The sequence below is a fragment of the Chaetodon trifascialis genome, chromosome 22 (genome assembly GCF_039877785.1).
Source record: "Chaetodon trifascialis isolate fChaTrf1 chromosome 22, fChaTrf1.hap1, whole genome shotgun sequence".
Taxonomy (NCBI): Eukaryota; Metazoa; Chordata; class Actinopteri; order Chaetodontiformes; family Chaetodontidae; genus Chaetodon; species Chaetodon trifascialis.
In genome coordinates this window covers 10,622,234-10,647,717 of record NC_092077.1, presented here as the reverse complement: position 1 = coordinate 10,647,717, position 25,484 = coordinate 10,622,234, and the positions used below count along the sequence as shown (strand labels likewise).

Here is a 25,484-nt window from a genome sequence, read left to right as displayed (position 1 = left end):
ATGGAGACTCAGTGCTGTCTGCGCCACATTTAAACTGGATGACTAAAAAGTTGCAGCTCTGTGTGTTTGATGCTCAGCAGAATGGAGGATAGCAGAAACATGATATAGCTGATTTGGATTTAAAGGTCATCAGCCACAGCCTTCCTGTCCATGCCTTTTGGAGAGTCCTTTGCAGTGAATAGGCTCAATGTATGGATGTCTGTTGAATGCAAAAATGTTTAACAAGGCTAAGATTCTTCCAGCTCTGTTTGGCTCTGTTGAAACACAGTGGTTCTTTATGCTAAATGCTACCATCAGCATGCTAAAATGCTCACAATGACAATGCTAACAAGCAGACGTCTACACTGCTAGCAAGACTAAAACACTCAGTGTCAAGATTATATTGACGTGAGGGTAAAATCCAGGAAAGGTAATAACTGAATGTATAATCTTAATCTTTTTTTATTATTATTGTTTTATTACAAATATCACCATCACCAAATACACTCAAGGCCTCTTCAATGGACTTTACAGTGAAAAGCAGCAGGTTTGAATCAAAAGGCTGCAATATGATACATTTTCTTGAAACGTGTCGGCCTTTCAAGAGTAGCCACTTAATGTGAAACATTTATCGGACAGACTATAAAAATTAATTTACAATAAATAGAAATAACAGTAAACAATATAAATATGAATCTATTTAACATTTTAAACATAATTCACACATTTATGGTTTATAGTAAGGGTTCAGGGTTGACTCAAGGGCTACTTAAGTCAATGTTTGAATTAACCAGGTGTTAAACCACTTGATAGATCAGAGTTTTGACTGTAAGTTGAGGTAAAACTGTGTCAAAAAAGCCCTCATAACTCATGAGTAATATGAGTTTTTGAGATAGCATAATGATATTTCCAGTGCTTTAAATTGAGTGCTCTAAATTTTTCAGAATCTGACCCAAGTGACATTGTCAACACAGTGGAAGGAGTGTTTGAGATGTGGAGTTTTCCTTCATGGATTTCACAAAGTTTCTCATTTCTCTTTCTGTCGGTCTGGCATACAATGCAGGCTACAGTACAATCAAATAGTGTCAGTTCTGACCTTGATGGTTTCATGGTACAAACATAAATAAGAAATTACAATAAATGTTTACAGTACATTGACATTCAGTGTAGAAAAATTCCTTACAAAAAGTTGCAGAGTTTACAAAGTGTGAAAAATATTGTATTTTCCCCCTTATAAAAAAATGCCACCTTCAACGAGGCAAGTGAAGTCGCTTCATATATAATGAAACTGAAGAGTGGAGAATGTGGAGACACAATACATGGTATATGAACTTAATGTGTTGGTTTTTCACTTAATTTGTGTGAATCTGTTTGAACCAGTATGCTACCAAAATTATCTGCAGAAAGCAGCAGATAACCACCTAAAAGCCAGTGTAAAAGTCATGTCTCGAATGGCTGAGATTTTGTAAAGATAAAGTATTCAGACATTCTTAAAGTGATAGTTACAAAGTTGCCTTCAGGATGCTACAGAGATCCTCAGCAGTGACATTGTAATGAACTTTTTTTTTTTTTACATAAAGCAGTAGTTCCTGAAATGCAGGCTACCTGATATTAAAGTGTTCAGTACTTATACAGGTACGGTACAAATATGCAGTACTGTATGTGTCCGCTAGACAGTTGTGACAGAAAGGAAGGCATTATGTACTTTGGAACCCTCTGGGACTCTGGCCCCATGGCTCATCAGCTCCTGGATGGTCATCCAGTTATCCAGGATCTTCTTGTTTCGTTTCTTCATCATCTTTTTATGACTGAGCTCCAAGATATTGATCTCCTTCCTGCCTTCAGCTCCACTGGCTGGCCCCTCCTTCAGACACTCGAGGCGGCTCTTTTGCATGAACTCCCTCCTCTTTCTTTGCTCCCTGGCCCGCGCCAAGTGCTGCTTCCTCTCCTCTTTGCTCCAGTAGCGGCCCATCTTCATCTCACTCATAGCATCATCATCTGTGGTCATGCCTCCGCTCCTCTCCTCTCGGATCCTTAGTGCCCGCTCCCTCAGGATGCGGTCTCGAGCAGGCCTCCGGGCCACATAGCGTGTGCCATCAGCTCGAACTTTGACCTTCCACTCTAAACGTGGTTCCCCAGGGCGTCCGCTCCGGTGCACGGGATCTCGGCAGACACTGAGCAGACTCAGCTGGCTCTGAGAATACTCCAGGGATGAATGCTGTTGTAGCAGCTGCATGTAGCTCTGCAACACAGAGAACATTGTTAGAACAGAAGTGTCTTCAGAGGTGTCTCACTTAAAGGAATGTCAGCATTAGGTTGACAGGTTCTTGATTGTACCTACCTGAAGTTGCCTGGATCCTCCCTGGCCTTGATAGGGGGTTGTCTGATATGAAGACCCATAGGGAATCCCCCTCCTGGTATCTCTGGTCCTCCCTTTTTTTTCACACCTCTCATCATCTGCAGGCAGGGCAGGGTCTGACTCAGACCGGGAGGGGTTGCTCTGGTCTGGGCTGCTCGAGATAACAGAGCCTGGCTCCGCTGGTCTGCTACGACAGGGTGTACCCTGGGACTTAGGGATAGGAATGGGGCTGGAGGGTGTGGCGGAAGCCAGTCTGAGGTTTTTCTGGTTGGTGATGCTGATGTGCCTCTGCAGAGAATGATCGGGAGATCTCTCCATACCTAGTGGCGTTGACCGTGCACTCTCTGCTGTGTTGTAGGCACTGGAGCTGTCTTTCTCTCGGATCTTATCGCTGTCTGACCTCTCTGGGTGTTCGTGGATGTCGGCCAACCTGCCGTGTCGCTTGTGTCCATCTTTGGGGCTCCGTCCCGGTGAGGATGTGGGTTGTGAGGGCTCCAGCTGGTGGGTCTGGCGGAGCTGATGCGCCTGCATGATGCTCTGGCACTCGAGCTCGATGCTGCGCAGTTCCTCATTTAGCATCCTCAACTCCTGCTCCACTCCATTTCCTCCTCCGACAGCATCAACATCATCTCCATCCCCTCCCCCTTGCTCAGTGAGACTACACTCTATGCTGTGTCGAATGGAGTACACTCCACACTCGCCTCCATTCCGGATTTGACACTTGAGCTCCAAGAGTTGCTGGAAGCGATTCTCTAAACCTAGGATCCCACCTCCACCATTGCGAATACTGACCACCCCTTCATGGCCTTGGCCTTTGGACAATGTCCTCGAACCCTGGGTGTCTGGTGGCACTACAGTCCCTCGTCTTGTGTGTGGATTCTCTGCCCGCCATCGGTCCCTCAGGCAGTGGGCTGGGGTCCTCCTGTGGAGTTTAGCCAGCAGGGGTTGGTGTTCTGGACTGTCTGTACTGCGTCCAAACCCACTGTCTTTGTCCTGATTGTTGGAGGAACAGGTAGCAGTGTCTGTAGTCATTTCCTCGTCAGCTTGATGCTGTCGTATGAAGAAGACAACAGTTAGTCCTCTTCAAGGCCAATTCCATTGGCATGTCAGAAAGGTTGCCATGCACAGATATTGTAGAAAGCAAGAAATTTAAAAACCTTTACATTGAACATAGTCCTGGGTTTTGTAGAATTGTGCATTAACAACATTCTTTTATCCAACATTTTTTTTTTTTACTCAAGGCAAATCCTGTGCTTTCACTATCCTTCCTCTTCTTTCACCTTCTTTAATTTAGTCTCTCCTTCTGTCCTACCCTGTCAGCTCTCCCTGACACCCCTCTGCCTCCTGATTGGACATTTGTCTCTTGTTTTTATGTGTTTCTCTTAGCTTACAATCTCACCTTATCTCCCCTGTCAAAGTTATGTTCCTTCTGCTTCCTCCTCTCCTCCAGGATCTCCATCTTCAGCTCCTCCACAAGCTCCTGTTGCTCCTCATCAAGCCATACTTCCTCTTCCAGCTGAAATCACAACGTCTTGTCAGAAAATCTGTCTCGCTTTCTGTGTATGTATCTATGTGTGTGCGTGCGTGGAGAAACTCCAAACAATCACGCTGACAGTTTGAAAGAAAGGAAAAGGCACTTAGCGGGAAGTTGTTGCCATTTGACAGGGCATAGGTTGTCAACACAGGGTAGGGAGCCTGTGTAGGTGTGTGTGTGTGTGTGTGTTTACCTGGATTTCTGGTCTTGTCACTAGTAGTATGATGCACCTTGCTTCTTCACTTGACAGCAAGGCAACAGCTTTCTCTCTGTCTTGCACTTCACAGCCATTAATCTGTACATCAAAGACAAGTATAGATGGTCATGTCAAGAAAAAAGAACATGCAGAGAGTCCCAGACACAACCGTAAGAAAGGACGATCTGTACTCTTTCCATCATCATCATCCATTTAACTGACATGCATGAAAAGATGAGCGTAATACCCTTGTTGGGAACCATTGTTCCCATTTTTGCAGGACACACCTTGAGTAATCACACACTGACACCTTTTTCTCTCTCTCACTCTTTCTGCCCATTTTCTTTCTCCATTAGTCTCTTTCTCACACTTGTCTTTCCTCCTTTCTCCCATCACTTCCTCCAGCTCCACACAATTCCCAGGAAAGGCCTGGGTAGTCTGCATGCTTGGTAAGGGGAGTCAATTGCGAGTGTGTAGTCCGACCTCACGAGAGTCTGCTCTCACTGCACATCCAGACATACAATTAACTGTTCTTTGACAGGTGGCGTTCATCTTTTCCTCACTAGAGTAATGGGGCTGTCAGGACAAGATAATAGGGCCAGGAGTACAGCAGGCCCTGCTCCCCACAATCATTCATACAACTGGGGCAAAGAAACACTACTATCAGAGTGTTACAGTATATACATTAAATATGGAGCAGAGGTAATGTTGGTACACTGTTATTCCCACTTGAAGCAGCTTAAAATATTGCTTGCTGAGAGGACATATAGGAAGTCAACATCAAACTATTGTATCGTTATTTTTCATAATATCTTGGAAAATCTAATTTATATAAACTTACAAGCATGGTAAGAAACAAATGAAAATCAGGCACTTTCATTTTAGCTGTACTGCATGATTTCCTTGCATTCACCTTGTCTCTATTTTGTGCTATTTACGTTTTATATTGCATTGACATTGCCCATTTTACTTTCTGACCCCTTCCATTTGAAAATGAATTTAAAAAATACACAATATTGATGCCTGCAGAATGATTTGAAATAATAAAGTGAAAAACAAGCCATCATTATCTTAAATTTTGGGTTAAAAACTGACATTGTGTGTGTTTTCTAACTTGACAAACAGTCAGAATGAGAATGAGAAGTGTGTAGGTTTAGTGAAGCGCCTTGATAACACTGCAGCTAGAGGCATGTTGACTTGTTTACCCTGCTTTATGGAGTAGGATGTGAAGCCGTGCTGACAAGTGAAGTTGAGTCTATGGCTTCAAAGCAATGTATTGCTTTTCACAATGTATAAGCTCACTTTCAACATGGATTTACCACTGCATATCAGAAGTTGTTGAGGTGGGTGAGGTCAGGCTTACAAGAGCATTCATAAATGGATACAATATATCTACATAAACATATGCACCCACATATAAGTATTTATTATGCAAACATTGTGACACAGAGAGCATTTTATATAAAAGACCACAAGGATGGGACTTTATTCATATAGGACTCAACAACAAACAAGACACAAACAATGTCTTGTTAAGTCTCGATGAGGACATGTTAAGAAAATCCCGTCCACACAAGCACTGTTTTTCTAAAAAAAAATCTCCATTCGTATGACACAAAAACTCAAATGCTGTCAAGAGCATGCCAAATCATCAGGTGATGATATAAGTGACCAAAAACTGCATTTGTGTGTAGATGAAAGGCCAAAATGCACAGAAAATGCAACATTTTAAAAAATACCCACACTGTCATGAACCTGGCATGAGACAGAGAGTGCTGGAGATGATGTAGTGCCTGGCGTAACTGCGACTAGGGACTTTAATTTCCCTTGTAAAACGAGGTTATTAAATATACATATGCTAGCTAAGACTGGAGACACCAGTAGCTTGGCTTTCCTCTAAAAAGGCTGCCTTGCAAGTAGCTTGGAGGATCTACCTGAGCATGTTTGCTCAACACAGACAAAAGAAACAAGAAATGGGTGGGTAGCTCATATCAAAGACATCCTGCCAGTGATGTGAAGGATGCTAAGGCTTAAACTCAGACATGTTATCGCCATGTGAGTTCATAATATAAGCTGCTGTGAATGCACTTTGGTCACTGAGATGAAAATAGGCACCTGTAGGATGCGATCTCCTTCCTTGATGCGTCCATCTCTGGCTGCTATACTGTTAGGCTCCACCTGCACAAAAGAACATGAAAATCAATGCTGACAGCCGGTCATTGAGCGTCTCTAAAACACCACTGATGTGCCACACTGCTGTCTCATCTCTGCTGTCAGGAATAAGAGTGTGTTTTTTCATCAAGGGAGGGTGCTTATTTTCTCGCTGACAACCTTGCATTTTACATACAGGTGGGTTTTCACAGGTTGTTGGTGCTGACTTTGTATTACTGCTTCTCATCCAAGCTGAGTTTAGTCGCTGGTTGTGCCGACTGAGGTAACACGGAAATCCTTGACATCATAAAAAAGAGCATGTGAGTTGTAAATGAAGCAAGAGGGAGACAGCAGAGACAACAAAAGTCCCAATTGTTTATGGCACAATTCTATTTTAGTTGAATGCCTTGCATTTTTGAAGATGCATCCCAGTGGATATGCAACAACACTGCAAGCCCTCAATAATAAAATAATAAATAAGCATTTCATAAACTTTGTTGTTCTTGCATTGAAGATCAAGAGAAATAGCTACATGTGGGGGGGTGGGGGGTTTGGAAAAAAAAATTGCACTCTTCTCAAAGTCTTCTCAATACTATCCATACATTTTAATGAGGGGGATTAGCATTTTTATCCTTTTTATCAAACATTCAAAAATAGATGCGTTCTGTCAGTGGGAGACCGCTTTCACAATCTGTTGAGGTTCAGCAGGTGCCAGTGTTGTTTGTGGTTTTGTATTCTGATTCTTCATCTGGTTCAAGAAGAATAGAGAAATGGCTGGTGGAGCCCATGGTTTTTACATACAAGTAATTGCGTAAAGGCTGAAAGGAGCTTAATATGTTGGCGGTCTTTGTGCTTCTGCCATTTATATCCTTGTGGCAACGTTCTAATCCTCAATAACAGCTCTTACTTTTCACACTGTCGCCTTTTTTGTTCATAATGGTATTGAAATTGCACCTGCAGGCAGACTAAACATCTTTATAAATCAGTTTGTAGTGCTTAAAGCCCTGATAATTCAACATAATGCAATAATTGTCCTCCTTTTGGTCTCATCAACAGTTTTGTAAGAGGAAGGAGCTGCAAATCATTGGAATTTTAAAAAGAAACTCTGTAATGTGTTCCCTCTTTGTGTTTGGTAGTCAGAGGGGGTACAGTAAATGGGAGAATGTGTCATTTCACTTACAGTTTGGGGGGGTTGAGGAGGAGAAGGTCGTCGCTCAGAGCTAATTAAAACCTTCAATTAAAACACGTTAAAGGAGGAGGGATCACATTTCAAACCTGACTTCCTCTTTGGCCATGCGTGGCTCATTCAGAGTTGCTATTTGACTTGCAAACGTTTTTTCTCCCCTTCCTCCCTAATTCAGTTCGACTTGCTCCCTGCTTCACGATGCAAAGAAGGGAAACCAAATGGGATTTCATGCCATTTTTTTCCTCACTGCTCCAAAGGAAACTGATGAGGGGGCCCTAAGTTTAATTTAACAAACATGCAGCCTTGTCTTCATCAGACTTTATCAGGGAGCGCTTGTTTATACTCCAGTGCCTCTATGGGGCGTAGCGTTTGATTTTACACTGCACTAAATAACTGTTGTGTGGTAACATGTCTGTGAAGATTCCCATTCATCCAGGTCATGGTACTTCTAAGTGCTTTCCAATGGCAACTGGACCACAAGCAAGCTCAGCTGGCTTTGGAAAGCACTTAGAGCTCTTTTGTTGTAGTTTATTGTGTGAACAGTTAAATATGTTATCGAGGTCTAACACTATTTTTCAGTGTCAGTGTAAGGAACCAGATAACATCTGTCCTTACCTGGCTGACATAGATGCCGGTGTCCTCCTCATCGTCAGTCCTGTAGCAGAGCGTCAAGCCAAGCTTCTCCTGGCTGTTCTGCCTACACAGCTCCACCTCCTGTGACAACACACACACAAATAAACCAACAATGGTTTAAACCAAACATGTTTTCCCATGGTGCACCTGTTCGGAGCCTATGTTTTCCCCAGTGGATTTGATGGATTCCAAAACCATATCAATTCAAACATGGAGTTTATTCATCTGTTTTACAGAACAGCTGAAATGATACCACCCATGGGAAATGAGGTCCAACGTGATTGTTATGCTCTACATTACCGTTACTAATCACTTTGGGAGTGTTTTGTTTTTCTGTGGCGGTGAATTTGCTTTAGGCTAAGAGGATCTATGTTAACTTTCTACTGATATATACAATATCCAGCCAACCTCAATTTTCTATCTTTTACACACGTTATGCGCACACACATAATCAGTAAAAGCATCCATCAAGACATATTTACTAGCTGGATATTAGAAGGATTATTATTTACATTGATGTGTAACAGACACGTTCAAAATAAATGTTTATACTTGATGTTATGTTGATAAAAAAAAAACATAATTAGAGCTGGATTATTGTTATGTTTCCAGCAAAACATATTTGTTATTGCTAATTAATATGAATATGGACGTGATTTGGTTGCAGTATTTTTGATTGCTAAAATTTCTCTTTGTTTCTTTTATAGACAGCTTTCAACCTGCATGAATTAATTTTCTTCAATTAATTAATTAATTTATTTATTTTTTGGCTACTGGGAGGCAGCATGACAAGCTGTAACCTGATATATTAGCATCTTATATATTGACATGGCTAAAATGTTAGCAAACAGGTTCCTAGGATAGCAGGACAAAGGTGCTACCCTCATTGCTGCCTTTTACTCGCTGTTACTTAGCTAAAAGTTGACTGGTCTCCCTGTTTGCCACACAGACTCACAGGCTGCTCGAACTTCACCCACATTTAGACCTAAACTTGCAGACGTCACCACACTAGAATTCAAGCCAGCATGATGAATGAACATGTGCACAGACACAAATGGAGCCCCAGAGTGTGTTCTGTACATCAATGGACTGAAATCCTGTTAGTTTTAAACTGAATCCAGCATGTGGCAACATATAGGACAGGTCTTTGATGGATATAGTGGTGGTATTTCATTGGCAGACCCCCATCCCACAGGAAATTTCTCGAAATTTAGCCCGACGAGCTACTGGCTCCGTTTGATCCCTGCTGTGTATAAAGGTAATCACATAAAGGTGACCCTGGGGGGGCTAATCTTTATTAACCCCACGCTGCCAAATTCATTTCAGTGCGGTGAAGTTGTGAAAGGAGGGGAGTGGGGTAAAAAGGGGATGAGGCCCCCTTTATTTCTGTCATGGGAAACCTCGATAGCAGAGATTGACAGGGGAAGTAATTAATTTCTGTGGCATTTAACCCCCTGTACAGACAGCCCTGACCTTCAAAGGTTGGGCTGTGTTCAGAGTTTGTCATGTGAAAACACCAGACGCTGGTCTCGACTACCCACACTCCTCACCAGTTTAGTTCACTGGCTGATTTGTACAAACCCTGACAGTGAAGTAACAGCTGCATAAAGTGAGATCAGATAACGCCTTCATGTCAGCACACATTAGGGGGTCTGCTGGATTTGACTGGATTACTAATGTCAGTTATCGGGGCGCAGAGCTCATGAGTGATCTCCAGATGTGCAGAGCAGTGGGTGCTGAAACTATAGAAAGGCTCGATTAGTGATGATTGGATCCTAATATACGCCACCGCGGAGTTTAAATTATGGCACAGCAGTGACATCTAACTAATGTCATGTGGCTTATTATGACAATTGATAGAATTTATCTTCTTAATTTACAGTATGTGTTTTCCCAATTTTCAGTGGGAGAGCTCACATTTACCACATGCTACCAAGGCATATGAGAAACATAGACATATGATAATAGGCTCTGTCTGTTAAAGCTGCATTAAACATCTGTTAGTAACATTTCAGTTTAGTATGCACTTAACTGTTCCTTCATGTTTCATTGAAAAGAATTCACTGCTAATGTTCATTGGCTCATTATTTCCACTTTGCAGATGATGGCGTCCTTTCAGCTGTCAGTATTTTATAGCACAGTCTTGAAAGGGTAGTGATGATAATTCAGTCAGGAATAGCATACAAATGCTTTTTGATGACCGTTTTTCCACTGTGCTTTTTTTTGTAGCTTATCTTAGCATAGCTTAGCTCAGCTTATCTTAGCTTAGATTGTATAAGCACATTCCCATCTGTTTTCATGCTACTTGGTCTATGCAAGCCATTTGAGTGGTACATTATGGGAGCATGGTCCCTGACAACCTCACCATTAATGTCAGGGAGGGTGGTGACTTTTTAAAGTGTGACAAAATAACCCCGATGATGCCATCAGGGTTATCTTGGAGTGGGTTAAAGACTATTGATTTTAAAGAGAAAACCCATGTTGTGAGCTGGGGCATTTATCAGGCAGGGAGTGTTTAACAAAAGATGGTATCCAGTTGCATCATGGTCATTATAGGAGTGTTTTGGTGCTTGTCTGATACTACAGAATAAAAGCCGATTTTGAGCATTCTTCATTTAATGTGTGTCTATCAAGTCAAACAACATTACAGAAGAGCAATACTAAATCCCTTACTTTTGAGTTTGTCACTGCTTGATAACAGGTCTTTCTGCCTCTTTGATCTTATTTTTTCATACTTGCACTGACAAAGCTCAGTGAGACTCTTTTTTCTTGCACCACCCCTTGCATACCAATATTTTTTTGTTTTGAGGATTAAAAAAAAATAATAAAAAAATCCAGCCTTTGATGTTTGGCACCGTTGACGATCCATAATTAAGACATGTTTATTTTGATTAATCTGGCATACAGCTAACTGGCTGCTTTCTGGCAGACTGCTGCCTCTTCATTAACAGCAATGTGTAACCTGGTGACCAAACAGAGCGTTCATTAAAATCTGCCGTTATTCAACATTACTTTGCCTGGGAATTAGATATTAATATCCAAAAGGGGTTGCAACTGTGAGAACACGATTAACTCAGATATTCACAGTATTTTTAGTCACACTGGGAATTGGAATTGGACTCGCTTGCTATTCCGCTGTGAACTTTACTTTTTATCCAAACAATCAAAGCATCCAATAAAACTGTTAGATCTGAAACTCATTTTCAGCATCTCCTGACTGCTTGGCATTGTTATAGCTTGGTAGATTTGGCAGAGGTAGCAGGAGTATTATGACAGCAGCAGTACCCATGTGGACAAGCTGTTGGAAGTGAAGCTAAACCTGTCAAAAGTAATGTTCCTGGGAATGGCAGCCCTATTCTGTTTCATCCAAGAGAAGAGCCATTCATGTTTCAGTTAGATACACATGGATGGACAAAGGTAAGTGAGGATGGCTGATTTGGTGTGTGTACGTCTGGCAGGTGGGGGTGGGAGTTTGACTGTATGTGTGTGTATGTGTAAAGCTGACCTTGTTCTGATGCTACTGCTATTACAGGACAGACCTCCACCCCCCTTCCCAACCCTGACACACATGGGAGACTCTTTTATCCAGATGACGCTGTAAGGTAAGGCCACAGCTGGCAGCAGAGGAATCCTAATGACCCACAATGCAGTTCACTGAACCAGGAAGTGCCTATTAAACTAGGGGGACCACTGACAGTTGCAAACATCACCCATCACTGTCACCCGACAGGACCCTGAGGTCCACTCTCTGAGTGCCATGATGCATCTATTACATTGGACTGACTGACTGCATGGCACACATACAGCGAAGAACAACCTCAAACATCACTGCAGCTGCTCAATGATGAAAAATGTGTATATATAAAACAGCAGGCAGATTTAACAGTCTTATTTTTAGTTATGTTTTACATGTACACAGCAGAAAATGATTGAACCAAGGCATTTATCACTCATGTCATGAACTACTTGGATAAAACTACTCACTTATTTGTGATATAAATGCAGAGTTTATCAATTTGAGTGCTACAGTGAGCTACAGTAAGTGTAGACTGGATTGCCATGAAATTTGGTTTAGACGTTCATGATCCCCAGAGAATGAATGTGTCTTTGGTGTCTTTTCCACTGGCACTATCATCAGGTAAAACATTTGATTTATGGCTTATGTGACCAACTAATTGGAAAACTAATCGAATTTAGCCTCAAGGAACTGTTGTGACAGCCTCAAAGTATTACTAGCACAGCTGTGGATATAAGGTCATATATTAATTAGTAATCGTGAAAAGATGTCTTCATCTTCAACATATCTATGTATCTAATTAATAGCAATATGGAAGTGTATGCTTTTCTTGCATGGTTGTTACATGATACTAAGAAATGAAATGTAGCTTTCATGCATGTTGTTTTGCAAAGGAACACCAATTGTGCCCTTCCTATCTAGCAATATGTGATTTAATTACATTCACATTCATTCTCCTATAAAAGTCTGGAAATACAGTATGATTAAATATGCACCACAGACAGCTAATTGAGTAATCAGTGCAAGGTCATAATATTCTGTAACATTGCTCACCCAAACCTGGAAACTACTTTTTATCAAACATGTTCTTTAAATCCCGCCAAATCTATTCTGATACCGTTGAGTGCCTGCTTTTTACCACAGGACACACTCACAATGTCTGTTAAGCTTGAAGTGGCTATCTGGAAAGGGGACACAAACAATTCTGAAGGACAGCACATGAAGAAAGAGAAGCTAACAGCCTATGAATGAAACATACTGGAAATTCAACAGGCAGGCCTTTCAGAGAGGGGTTTATTTTAGTACAATTATATGAAGAGTGACCTTCCATCTAAAACCCAGGGTCTTTGCTGAGCTACACAAAACAATCTGAAGACTCTATGCAGTTTTCATAAGAAGCAGCCAATTTTCTTGTATTGTTGTGGCAGACGATTTTTCTTGTATTGCTATAGGACTTGTGCGCATCATAGGTCAGGACTAGCCTTGGATTATTTCGTGGGATTGTGTATTACTGATAAAAAAAAGTGGCCTCATGTCCGACTGCACCACGAGAAAAAATTATATTTATTCAATCTAGTTACAATAGCTTGGAAATCTGACGCCACAAATAGCTTCACAAATGACCATTTTTATATAAGCATTGTGCTGTGCACATCCTGGGGCTTCATATGAGTTTGGTACAGCATTATCACCATTTGTTTTGTCGTTGGAAAGCTGAATACTCTCAATCTCAATCAAGTCTGCGGATGCCATCCTTTCCAGCACTCATTAACAATGGTGAAATAAAAGCACTTTATGCCTTTGTTGGATAACAGTAGAGAGATGAGAGCAAAAGAGGCGAGAGGGATGTGAACAAGGTGCAACAAAGGACCAATCTCATTCTCAAGTCATAATGTTCTGGAGCACTGCGGATGGATCGACTGACCGACGGGAGGGGCTAAAACATGTTGTACTGTGCATTATGAGTACACTCAAACAGCAGAAAGATGCAAAACTCTACCTCATATTCATACTCTTCAGTCCTCTCCACCTCTGCTGGGGTGTTGGACAGGTACTCTGGACATTCATAAAACTCATGTTCCATGGTGTGGATGGAATGACAACTGAAGAGACAAAAGAAGAAGAGACAGTCATGTTGAAGATCATTAATGTATTCTCCCATATGTCTGTCTTCATGTTTGTTATCACTAGTCTCTAGTATTGAATGGCTTTGGCAGGTTAAGAATGATATCAATTAAATAAGGTCCAAGAATAAAGGAGGTGGTCTGTGCCACGTTAAATGGCTTCTTTGAGAAAATAAAGACATAAAAGTAAATACTAGTATTGCATTTATCATGCAACATTGCAGACCCCTTATGTAAAACTTATTTTAGTATTTTTATTTTTAGTAGTTTTGCAAAGAAGTACTAAACAAGCCATGGTGACATCAACCATTAAATGCCACGACCCCTGCAAATTGTCACCATGATAACTGTCTCTCCATAATCATTGACCAAGACTGGCATATATGTAACTTTATGGGCTAAATTGATTTCATCTGCTGCCCAGCAAAGCCCTATAAATAGCCACAGAATGGACGTAGCGCCAGAATGCCTGCTCTATCAGCCCATTGGCTTTTAATTGCCCGGCAAAAGCTCCCATTAAAGAAAATGGATGTAGCACAAAGAAGCAATTATTGCATGCAGGTTTGGCTCTGCATAATGATATCACAGGGACAAAGTACTTAGTTGTGCTGGGGGTGTCCACACTATGATACAACTTCTTAATAACTACCGTGAAATGAAAGAGAACAACAGAGAAGCCCTTAAGAGGCTTCATGTTAATTATGGATGGAAAAAAATGGAAAATCATTTGGTTCCAGATAAAATATGTAGGGTAATAATTTTAATTTACTGTGTGTACCGTTAAGGCTAAAAGGCTAAAATTTATTGCATGTAAGTGTTTGCCCTCACCTGTCAGACAAAAGGAAGGGACAGATGTCAGGGACGGGTGGAGTAGCAGGCCGAAGCTTTGACAGCGCCATGATGTGTTCGAAGGTGATGTCTGTTTGCGTGCAAACATCCACTACACACGCATCCTGTGGCGTGGTGCTATGATTGGTGGGGGTTCGCCGAAGAACCTGGACAACGATGGGGTCTCGTCTGATGGCCTCCACCACCGCCTCCTCATGGTCAACCCTGGAGAAGTCGCGTGCATTCACCTGGAGGACGAGGAGAACAAATCACTCGCACACCCTCCATGTTTCATGTTGTGGTGAAAACATGCAAACCATATTCTGTTCCAGCATGTGATTCACTTTTCAGTGACAATAATTACAATATATTCCATCTCTGAAAAGGGGAGTTGAAAATGAGACGAGACCTTGAACACTTATTAAAGATCACAGAGCCTCTTTTTAACCCTCATTTACCCAAGGACGATCTGACAGACATGCATGCACTTTTCAGCAACAAGCTGTTTCACATTCACACCTGGGAGCTTCACAGTACCTTTACACGTCTCCACAGTCAGGCGCCGAATAGCTTCCAGTAAAGCAACTACAAGTTAAGTGCTTTTATAAAGGGCACTTTGGCAGTAATTCTTGATGGAGGGAGCACATTACATATTCTCCCATTTTTTAAACCTACGCAGTATGCTTTCCCAGCAGGTTCAGACATTTTAACTGCTGACCAGCTATTCACAAATGCGCTTCTCTAACCTTTAGGCTACTGCCAAATTTACAGAGACTGTATAATGTACTAGATCGCTGCATTTGCTGAAAGAGAAAACCTCTTTAATGAGCTGATTTTATTTCATTCTATTTTGCGCCAATATTCTTCTTCACATCAATCAAATGCATTATTTACATTGCAGTCCTACTATTAAGTCAATTAGACGTATACTACTACTAATAATAATAACAATAACATTCATGATTTAATCAGAGGAGCAGCAAAGTGGGGAGGAGCAGAGGGGGTAGACCTTGCTTCACAGGGAATGTCAGTTGTTGCAGGCAGCACCTACTTAATTTGCGAGATCAGAAAAGGTTGTGCCACATGGGAAACCATGGAGAGATGTCATACTGACAGCTGTAAGAATACACACTCCTACAACATACATTTACTCTCTGATGCCAAGTTTAACCCAATTAGATTAACCTCAGTATGCCAAGTTCATTTTCAGCCTATCCTCTCCTGGAATTGATTGTTTGCATTGATTTCAGATGTCTGAGGGTGTCGGAGTGTTTGTCAAGGGCTTAAAATGTGATGTCAGCATCATTATTGGGAGAACCTGAAATATCTCTCATACATGTTAGCCTGTTGGAAGGGCTTAGTAACAGCAAATTGGACATCATGTTGATGGCAGAGTCTTTTGTGATGCAAATAATCCATTACCATTTCCCTGACATTTTTGTGGGTGCAATGAGTTAGACAGTGATGCAGCTTTAGGGGCCCATCACTCTACTTTCTGCTGCCATCTGCAGCAATAGTGCCAATTAACTTATGGCTGAATCAAACCTGTGACCTTTCATGTTTTCGCGACATAAAAGTTCTCCTCCACACACATTAACTTCATTTTATCGTCCTGTTTGAACCTATGTGCATCGCCGAAAAGTAGAGAGAAAGTTCCACAACATTTTAAAGTTGTAATGAGGTCCAGATGGACGCATTAATCTCCAGTCAGAGGGAATGCTCTAGAAGGCAGGAAGTGATTGTGTGGGTACACCTGCCAGTGTGTTTACCTGCTGTTGTTCCTCTATTCAATCTGCCTGTTGATGAGCTAACTGGGGGCTGATTAATAGCCAGCAGATGTGACAAAGACTGGGGATAATGGCTCAGAACGTGCAGGTTTTATGCGTGTGTACGTCTTTTTAGCATATACACAGAATTTACAGAGCATTAGGATAATTAAACTACAAATGAGGAGATAAAGAGGAGCAGACAAGTAAGATATGATTTTAAGAGCACTGTCAATTGAGATGTGGAAATATCCTCATTTTCTCCTCAGTGTATAATCGTTTTCTTTGCAGTTTCCGAATATTGTTCTATTATTGTTTATTCTTGCAAAGACTATTTCCTCATAGGGATTGTGGTTTAATTTAGTCATGGCATGGGATCATCATTTCTATCCGTATGTGTGCGTGACTGGGCAAACGCGTTGGAAACATATACGTGCTGATGTGTTATCTGTACTGAGACGTGTAGGTGTGCGGATCCCATCAATATCAAACAATAATTCCATTTTGATTACAGGTTCCCCGTCTCATTACTCTACTGCGCTCCTGTGACCAAGCTGACGGAGAGACAATATCAACTCATTACATCATCTGACACAATCCATGAAAGCTCCACAAGAACTCTAACAATAGTCTGAGTTCACTGCAGTCCATAGGGACGGCTGCAATGAACCAACAATCTAGCGCAGCCTTCATATACCTCTCAAGCTAAAGGTTACCATTGCCAATAAAAAATGGTTCCCAGTAGCCCTAAACCAAAGCCTTTACCTGTCCAACCACTCTTCCAAAAGGTCAAGGTTCAAAGTGCTGTGTTACAGTTTGGGAGGACAAAATATACCGTAGCAAATGTGTGTGCATTTCTGCTGCGTGTGTTGAGCACAGCGAGTCATCATCGATCCAGCCTTTACTGAAAATGTCATTTGCTTGTTATCGGCCCATTTTGTATGCTTGTTATTACTCTTTGAGATAGCTGTGTGTTTATTTATTTTATTTCTCCTATCTATCTACTAGTCTTCAACGACACAAAGCAGTGACTACAGAAACACAAAAGCTAAAAAAAAAGAAAGTCATAATCTTAAGACTTGATCATTAGATGATATTGGGGTGTAGGGCAAACAGTATCTACAAGGAAATGTGAGATTAATGTAGCTTAACCACATCAAATAAATTCCTCTGGACTCTTGCTGCTAACGCTACTCTGCTAATGTAAACTAGCTCGTTACCTTTTAGCAGGCCAGCAGGCTAGGTGTAGCTATCTCACCAGGCAAGCTAGCAATAACTTCATATAGTAGTGGCAGTAAATGCATTTTGTTTTGTAGCTAAGTTAGGTTTAGCTTTGTTTTGTAATTACGACTAATTTTCATGACATGCTATTGTCTCAATTGTTAGCATGATTTTAATCTGCCAGATTCTGTGGCTGTCGAGCAGAACAATAGTTGACAACCTTAATTCCCAGCACTGTCTCTCTCCTCTTGTGCGCTGAAGTGGATTGTTTAAATACACTTTGATATTTAATTTCCTAACATAACTCTGTGCAGACTTTTAAGGTCACACAGACAGAACATGACAGGTCTTCAGCTACCAGCTATTAATGTAACATTTTGCTGCCTGTGATGCACCAATTACACACATCATTGACTGTGAGGGATTGCTGGCGAAGCATGGTGTGGAAATGGCTATTACATGTGTTGAGACAGGGTTTAAAGTAGCACAGCCAATCAGTGCCAAGCCTGAGGCTCAGGAGAGGGCCCGTGTCAACCTTTAAATGTGTCACTGGGTGTAATCAGTTGGCCGCTAAGATGGCTAAATGTTGTTTCCACTTTTGAATATAAACAGGAGCGATAAGGAAAGCCAAGAGATAAGAGTTTGTTTGTGTGTGTATTTGTGTGTGTGTGTTTCTATACATGTGAATGGGTGTGTTCGCTGTGCAGAGATAAGAGCGTGATGGAAACCACTCAACCTCACAGCTAAATCTGACAGATATGGTGTCAATGTGAGCCGACGCACACAAGCCGCATGCGCACACAGTTTAAACATTACATCAGCTCCCAGCAGACTTAAAACAGCTCTACAATCCAATTGTTTGCATTAGCCATGTTTGACTGAATAATGCCAGTATCTCAGACTGAATAGGCTGACAATGTACCACGAAACAATAAGCTGCTGAGGAGAGATCTCCCCTGCCTATTCAACACCGACCTCATCTGCTCCTGAGAAGACGCAGCGCTCAACATCACCAGAAAGCTTTCATCCATAAATCCCCAAGATCATGATTTTTGTGAACTTGAGCTCAATACAACTAAAATTGTTTTTATATTCATGGAAATTGGCATATTGTGATGAGTGACGAAGCGCAGGTGGCATGCTCCAATAATCTGCCATATCTCATTTCTCTTCCTCCTCTAGCTGCATCAAGATGATTCAGGAGGCCTCTCTCATGTGGCGACGGCTCCCTGTCATAAATGTCTCATTTTAATAATAAAAGTCTCCAACATGCAATATCACCATGCAGAGGAGGCGATGAAGATGATGGTTTCATAAATTTGAGTGGCAGGCTGAGCAACTGGTGGGCCATACTCGGTCAAGTGAATCACATTGACCCTTGCCTTGTGCGGGATGAGAATACCATGATGCTGTTTGACGCATGCGTGACGAGCAGACAGGGTGAGCTTGCAAAACAGAATGGAGGAGGTTGAAATAAATAGTTTTTCTTCAATCTGCGCCTTTTTAAACATTCTACCATACTTTCAGCAATCGTTGAAAATCATAGCATAACTCTAAACTCTTTGCAAATGGTCATTTAAGGATTTAGAGGCAAATTATGGCAGCTAGTTGGTTAGCAAGTTCTTTCAAGTGGTAGACATCAGTGAAGTTTAGTGTCTTTAAATTCTAAGTGCTCTGAAGTCAAAAAGTGAAAAAATAAATTCACTTGCTTCCTGTACAATTACAACACCTGCCATTTCAAAGGCGACAGAATCCCATTTGTGTGAGATGAAGCTGAGAGAGGAAAATATATAATTCACTACAATTAGACCCAATTTCAAGCAGAGTATGGTAACTCTCTGCTGTAAATGACTGCTCTTTTGCTGTGATCTGATTCATTCGTTTCAATCTATATTTAGCCAGGGAGGCTTTGTGAGCATGTCAGTCTTTGCAGCACTGTTCTAGGTGACCAGAGCAACCGCAGTCTACTTCGAGTCTTCCTTCAAAGCTGAATCTCTGTCTAGTTCATGGCAAACAGTAGCATTTATCTTCCCCCTATAACTGGAAATGTGCTGGAGGAGAGACGAATTGTGATGTGCAAGGAGAGTTCATCAGTACCTCATTGCATCGACCTAGTTCTGAGTAAAAATACAAAATCCTGACCTAAGGTAATTTTCCAAAATGTGCCATTTTCTTCAGATTTGAAAAGATTCACTCCAGGAATAGAAAAACCCTGACTCAACTTTAAAAGAGCAAGAGGAGATAGTGAAATTTCACCTCTGTTTTGCATTTTCAGCCAGGCCTGTTCGTCTTTCCCAATCAGCAACTGTTCATTATGCATTGTAATGCGCTGCTGTTTTACATTTCTGTATCGCACCAATTAATCAAAGTGACAAGGTATTTAATGAGAGGCAATTAGAGTGTTAACCAAAATGCAAATCAGATGGAGGGAGAGTGTGGAAGGGGGTGCGAGAGATGTGTGTTTGTGTTGGTAGTGGTGGTGGTGGTGGTGGCTGCTTGGGGTGTGTATGCATGTGTGTGTGTGATAAGCTGTGGCAACGGGTTCAAGGAGACTTTGCTCAGTAGCCTACTCATATTAGGACCCTTACTCATGGAATAGTTTAGCTCTTCCTGCCTGTGTTTATGTGCTCGTCTGCACCCATAATTGCATCTATGTCCACACCTGCGATTGTGTGTACAAGTTGTAATGAGTGCCCTTCACCGTTTTTCACAGACATGGGCTCCTGCACAACAGGCAAAAACAACCAATTAGTTCTGCATGGAGGAGGACTGCATGACAACATGAAACGCGGATTAAGTAGCTGCTGTCTGGACGGATGTTAAGTAGCCCGCTCAGGTCAATCCTTTCTACATCACATAGTATCTGTGTGCAGTAGATTAGACTTCTCCGGGAAAAGCTCTTCACAGTGTTGGCTTGTTTTAGCTTTTAGATGCTAGCTTCAGTGGGAGCGTCAAAAGTTAAAAATTTATGAACTTTTAGCAGCAGAGTGGCGTGCTTCAAGTGGTTTTCCAGCAGCAGCGGAGACAAGTGCCTCCCGCATGTCCCTGTTCAATAATATCTGCTAAAAGTAACAGGCGGGTGTACTGTCCTTCACCTGATTATCCTGCATCCAAGCCCCTCACCGTGAAGGATCTGCACTGCTTAAGTGTCCTTCAGTTTTGCAGCTGCACAACTGATCATTCGCTGTTACCTCTCCATGGAGGGATAAAACAACAAATTATTTCATATATGTCCCAGAATCACTTAAGACGGTCTTCATAAAGGCCAGACTGCTATCTTGCACCATTGTGCCAATAAAACATAAAACATCCTGTCACTAAAACATTTATGCACCCAATTGTCCCCCACAAAACTAATGCTAGGATGAGTGCAGCTGGCAGGCTTCTCCTGTTTTACGTTTTAGAAGATATGTTAAAATGTATTTTGAAATCCCATTAAGTCACATTCATATTTTAATCACCTTGATCGGCATTTCCAGGCATTCAGAGCTGAGCGGCAGCTTGTTCAATCCGTGAAACTATATTGTTGACTGGCGTTCTCTCTGCAGCTAAAATGGAGCCAGAGAGCTGTCAGCAGCATCAATTTAGAAGACACTGGATATCTTCAGCTTTAATTCAGTCAGATTAATTATCAGCAGTTTGTCATTAGTACCATGAGTAGAAAACTGCATATCCATCACTGAATATAATGCCTCTTTGAATGTAATGATTACAATAATGAAAAAGTCATTTTAAGCATCCCAGTAATGTAGTCATTATCGCTGCATGTGAATTACAGTAAATTGTCTGGTTGTCAGTGTTATAGTGACACTAATATTGTTGGACAAAGTTCTCCATTTTTGTTCCCTCCTTTTTACATATTCAATGCCGGCACAACAGGGTATGTTAAGGTGGACACCATTGCTTCCACAAAAATGTATATTTACTTTTGATCTTTTATGGCTGCACATTGATCTAATCTTATTAGTGTTTCTCTCATTCTCCTTTAAGTGGGGTTGTTTTTCTTGGTCTTGCTGTCAAGGTATTTCTTTCCCTTTTTGTCTGTCATTGTCACCGTAAGTCAGCCCGGTTCATTTAGATTCAGTGGGCAAAATGCTGTATTTTTGCCAAAGCACTCTAAAACCAGGCAGCATGTCACTTTCTGTTTCTACCTATGTGTTTTTTATGCGTGTCTCGAGGGTTTTCTCCCGTCTCGCTCCTCACATGTCTGTCTTTCTCCACCCAGCGTAACAACACCAGCCGTAGAAACAGGCACACAGACATCAGAGACTGTTGACTTGTGACTGTCATTCCAAGCAGCCATTTCTGATGAAAGTGGGGGGAAATCAAAGGTTATCATCTGTCAGTGAACGCATTAAGAACCATCTCATTTCCTGCTCTTTGTACCACTTTCACATTCAAGGCGGGCTTCCTTTCAATTAAGCTTCATGAATACCGCGACTTCCCACTGGTGAGACCTTGGATTGAAACATGAGTTGTCTGATATTCTGCTTTTTGGAATTACAATACGAGTATTTTATTCATAAGACAGCTTGCGTGCTACAGATACTTTCAAGGGAACAACAATCCTTTCCTGCAACATCACCAGCGCTGGGAAATGTTGCCTTTAAAAGTAACTTGTCACATTACAAGATCGCCCCATATTTAATTGAAAATAGCACAAAGACAACATATCAGATACTGAATCTGAGAAATGTAATTGTTTTTTTTAAAGTTATATCCTCTCTCAGAATTTGAGGCCTGCAACACATTTAAAAACGTCACGTTTGCATCTCTGTTGCATCACCTTCTTTTAACACGCTCTGAGTCAACAACTGAGGAGACCAATTACTGTAAAATTGAAAGTGGAATGTTTTCCCACTTTTACTTGATGAACAATTTCAGCTGCTCAACAGTTCAGGGTCTCGTTTGTCATATTATATTTCATAATATGCTGACTCAGCCTCTGGGAGGCTCTTTTTATACCCAGTCACCACCTGGTGAACCTGTTGCCGGTCAACCTAATTAATTGTGAGTTGTTCCACAAAGTGTTGTCGTTTAGCCTTTCACAAATTTTCCAGTCTTTTGTTGCCCCTGTCCCAACTCTGTCTCGCTGGCATCAAACAATGACATTTCTCAGTTTCAACAATTTGATATGTTGCAATTAAATATGGGGTTTCAGTGTTTTGCAAATCATCTCATTCTGTTTTAATTCAGTGTGCTGTGAAACAGCATGACTCAAACCCCAATGGCAAAAGTCAAGAGGTTTGCTTCACACTGCCTAGTTTAATCCACAATCATATCCAACTTTGACTGTGGCCTGACAGTTTTCTTCATTGTCTCTCATAAAATGATTAATACCTTCTGTCTTTTGGACTCATACATCATGGCAGGGCCAGTGTGCCTGTGTTTAACTAATAGGCTCTGTGTCCTCAAGCAGCCACCGATGGCACGGGTTATGACAAACTGCATCAACAAGACATTCATTACCCTCAACATCCTAGCAACCAAATCACAATTACCGCGATCCATGAGTGAGCATCCAGCCCCGCTGCCACACTCTTATTCCTTGCACACCATGTTGCCAATGCATAAATTAGCCTTCTTTTGTCACACTGGGGGGTTGGCGGGTTGAGAATTAGCTCAGTTTGTTTTGTTTGTGATGAGACAGGGTGCAGTGATGGCAGATGACTGCAAAACTTCTTCACTGATAAATCAATAAATCTGCATGCATCTGTACATATGAATGCTTAATCCCCAGACGTGCAAACATAAATGTGTTTGTGAGTGCATTTTACACGTATATGCTCGTATATGTATGTGTGTGTGCGCGGATAGTTGTCTTGACTGACTAATGTACTTGGCCTGCGCTGTTCTAGGACTCTATTGTTGCACTGTGTCCTCCCCACAGTCATTAGATCGCCATTAATCTCACATCTGCCATTAAAACAACAGCCAGTGAGCTAGGCTGAACAATACAGTAGCCCTTCCTCCAGCCCCTCAACACATACTAGCAATGAGTTTGAATTAGGCTCTCGGGGGTCACCGATTAGACCCTCATAATTCATCGAGACGGCTGAGTTCACAATGAGGTTATGTGTTACTCCTCTATGTGGGAAAGCTGAGCAACACATTCTGCAGCATGTTTGGTGCTGCATGTAGAACAGGACTAGTGATATTCCATATTTCTCATGTTGTAAACAAATCCAATTTAAAGAGTAAAACTAACAAACAGAGATGTTCGTGGTTAATTACTCTTATCATATTTGAAGATCCGATTCAGATTTTGCTGTCCTTGTTGTCATTGTTTTGGGGCAAAGTCACTGCAGTGCTGTCGGTAAAGTGTATGGACACACTAGCAGGAGTTTAACATGAAAGTGACACAACATGCAAACACCTGTGAAGAGGCAGACAGTGACGGCAGGCTGACTGAGACTTTATGTCAGTTAGAAATTAGCATGTTTCATTGCTTGAAACATTTAGCATATTCGTAACTATGGAATATAAAAACATAGCCAACTTCCTTATCTTTTTTGAAAATCATAAAATTAAGTCAGGACAGAAATATTGGACATTGGACTCAAACTCCTTTAGGAGTGAGATAATGATCATCTTAAATGTAAAACTGATAAATTCAGTACATATCCTCATTTAATGCAGTGAATCTTTGTTGTTCACATGAGCACTGATTTGGTTGAGGGCAAAAAGAGCCAGGATCCAGATACAGGGGCGTAATTAGCAAAACATGCTAAGGCTTGGAAAGTGAAAACATTTTACTGCGGAGCAGGAAAATAAAACATTTATGTGCTGCTTTTTGCATAAAATTAAATTGTTTTTTTTTTTTTTAAAGAAGCCTAGAGTGTGAACTTCCCATCTCTTCCCTCCTCCCACCAAACCTTTGCCTTTTTCATTTTAAAGTGATGCATGTTTATGCTCACTGGAAGCACCTAAACCATTAGCATTATTCATAACACGACGCTTCCTCAGTCTGCCCTTTGGTGGGGAAGAAAAACGACTTCACACTCCACTAACTGTGAGCAGGCGAGAAGAGCTCTTCCTCTGATGAAAAATACCTTCATCCAAAAACATGGTTGGTTAGTTAAGTGAGAGGCACACAGTGGTGCAATTTACCCCTCATTCAACCCACCTCAATCAAGACCTCGACTGTAAGTCTAAATATGACTGAGTGAATGGATAATCACATCCGCCACTAACGTACTATCAGCCGGGTGATAATGAGTGACTGTGTCTGGGTAATTTTTCAGACTGTATCTCAGATTGATTCTTTAAATCAAACCATTGTTTCTCAAAATAGGTCACAGGCCTAATTTGTGTAAGTCTCCATGTAACAAGGCCATGAAGCATGGTATAATTATAATGACTGATTAAGGATGTATGCATTCAGGATGATAGGATTGATTTGTAACTTCTCTTTTTGAAGGGAAATATTCAACCCTATAGCCAGACAACATTGATATTGGGCAATTTTTTGGACAAAATCCTGGCTTTATTCAGTGACTGTATAATCAATAGTGGATGGAGCCACCATGACATCACCCACTGATTTGTGGATTACCGTTTTGAAGCCTCGAGTTTGGCTCGAGTCCTGATCCGTCCTGATTGGATCTGACTGAGAACCCCTCCCCATCTTTGCTGCAGATGTTGCACCAGGTGTTTTCACATTTCACAACTTTTCCAGGCTTTTGTTGCCACTGCCAACTTTTTTGAAGACGTCACTTTGCACTTTCAGGGAAAGCACCCTACCAACCCCTACAAATGGTGTTAGAATATATAAGAGGGTGAGCAGAAGATACCCCTTGACCAACATTTGTAAAATGTTCTCAACCAACAGAGAAGCATGTAATTCTGTAATTGATTTCGCAAGCTTCTCAGTGACCAAAAAGTTGAGTTAATCGGCTTGTAATATGCAGTTTTGCCCCTTGGTCAGAGCAAGATTGTGTTATGTTATGTTATTTCCCAAACCTAACAAACAAAACCACACCACAGAAGAA

The 25,484-nt window shown here is 41.4% G+C and overlaps 1 protein-coding gene across 2 annotated transcripts in view; it reads right to left on the bottom strand.

Moving 5' to 3' along the window:
* Nucleotides 1-460: 460 nt before the first annotated feature.
* Nucleotides 461-25,484, bottom strand: part of pdzrn4 (PDZ domain containing ring finger 4) — a 34,085-nt gene continuing 9,061 nt past the window's right edge. For both annotated transcript variants that reach the window (XM_070992040.1, XM_070992041.1), the window contains 8 exons: nt 14,507-14,754; nt 13,555-13,657; nt 8,021-8,119; nt 6,184-6,246; nt 4,066-4,167; nt 3,738-3,854; nt 2,321-3,388; nt 461-2,221 (listed from right to left, as the gene is read on the bottom strand). In XM_070992040.1, coding sequence (XP_070848141.1) covers nt 1,649-2,221; nt 2,321-3,388; nt 3,738-3,854; nt 4,066-4,167; nt 6,184-6,246; nt 8,021-8,119; nt 13,555-13,657; nt 14,507-14,754 — 2,373 coding nt within the window. In that variant the 3' untranslated portion in view covers nt 461-1,648. The remainder of the gene's footprint in view (nt 2,222-2,320; nt 3,389-3,737; nt 3,855-4,065; nt 4,168-6,183; nt 6,247-8,020; nt 8,120-13,554; nt 13,658-14,506; nt 14,755-25,484) is intronic.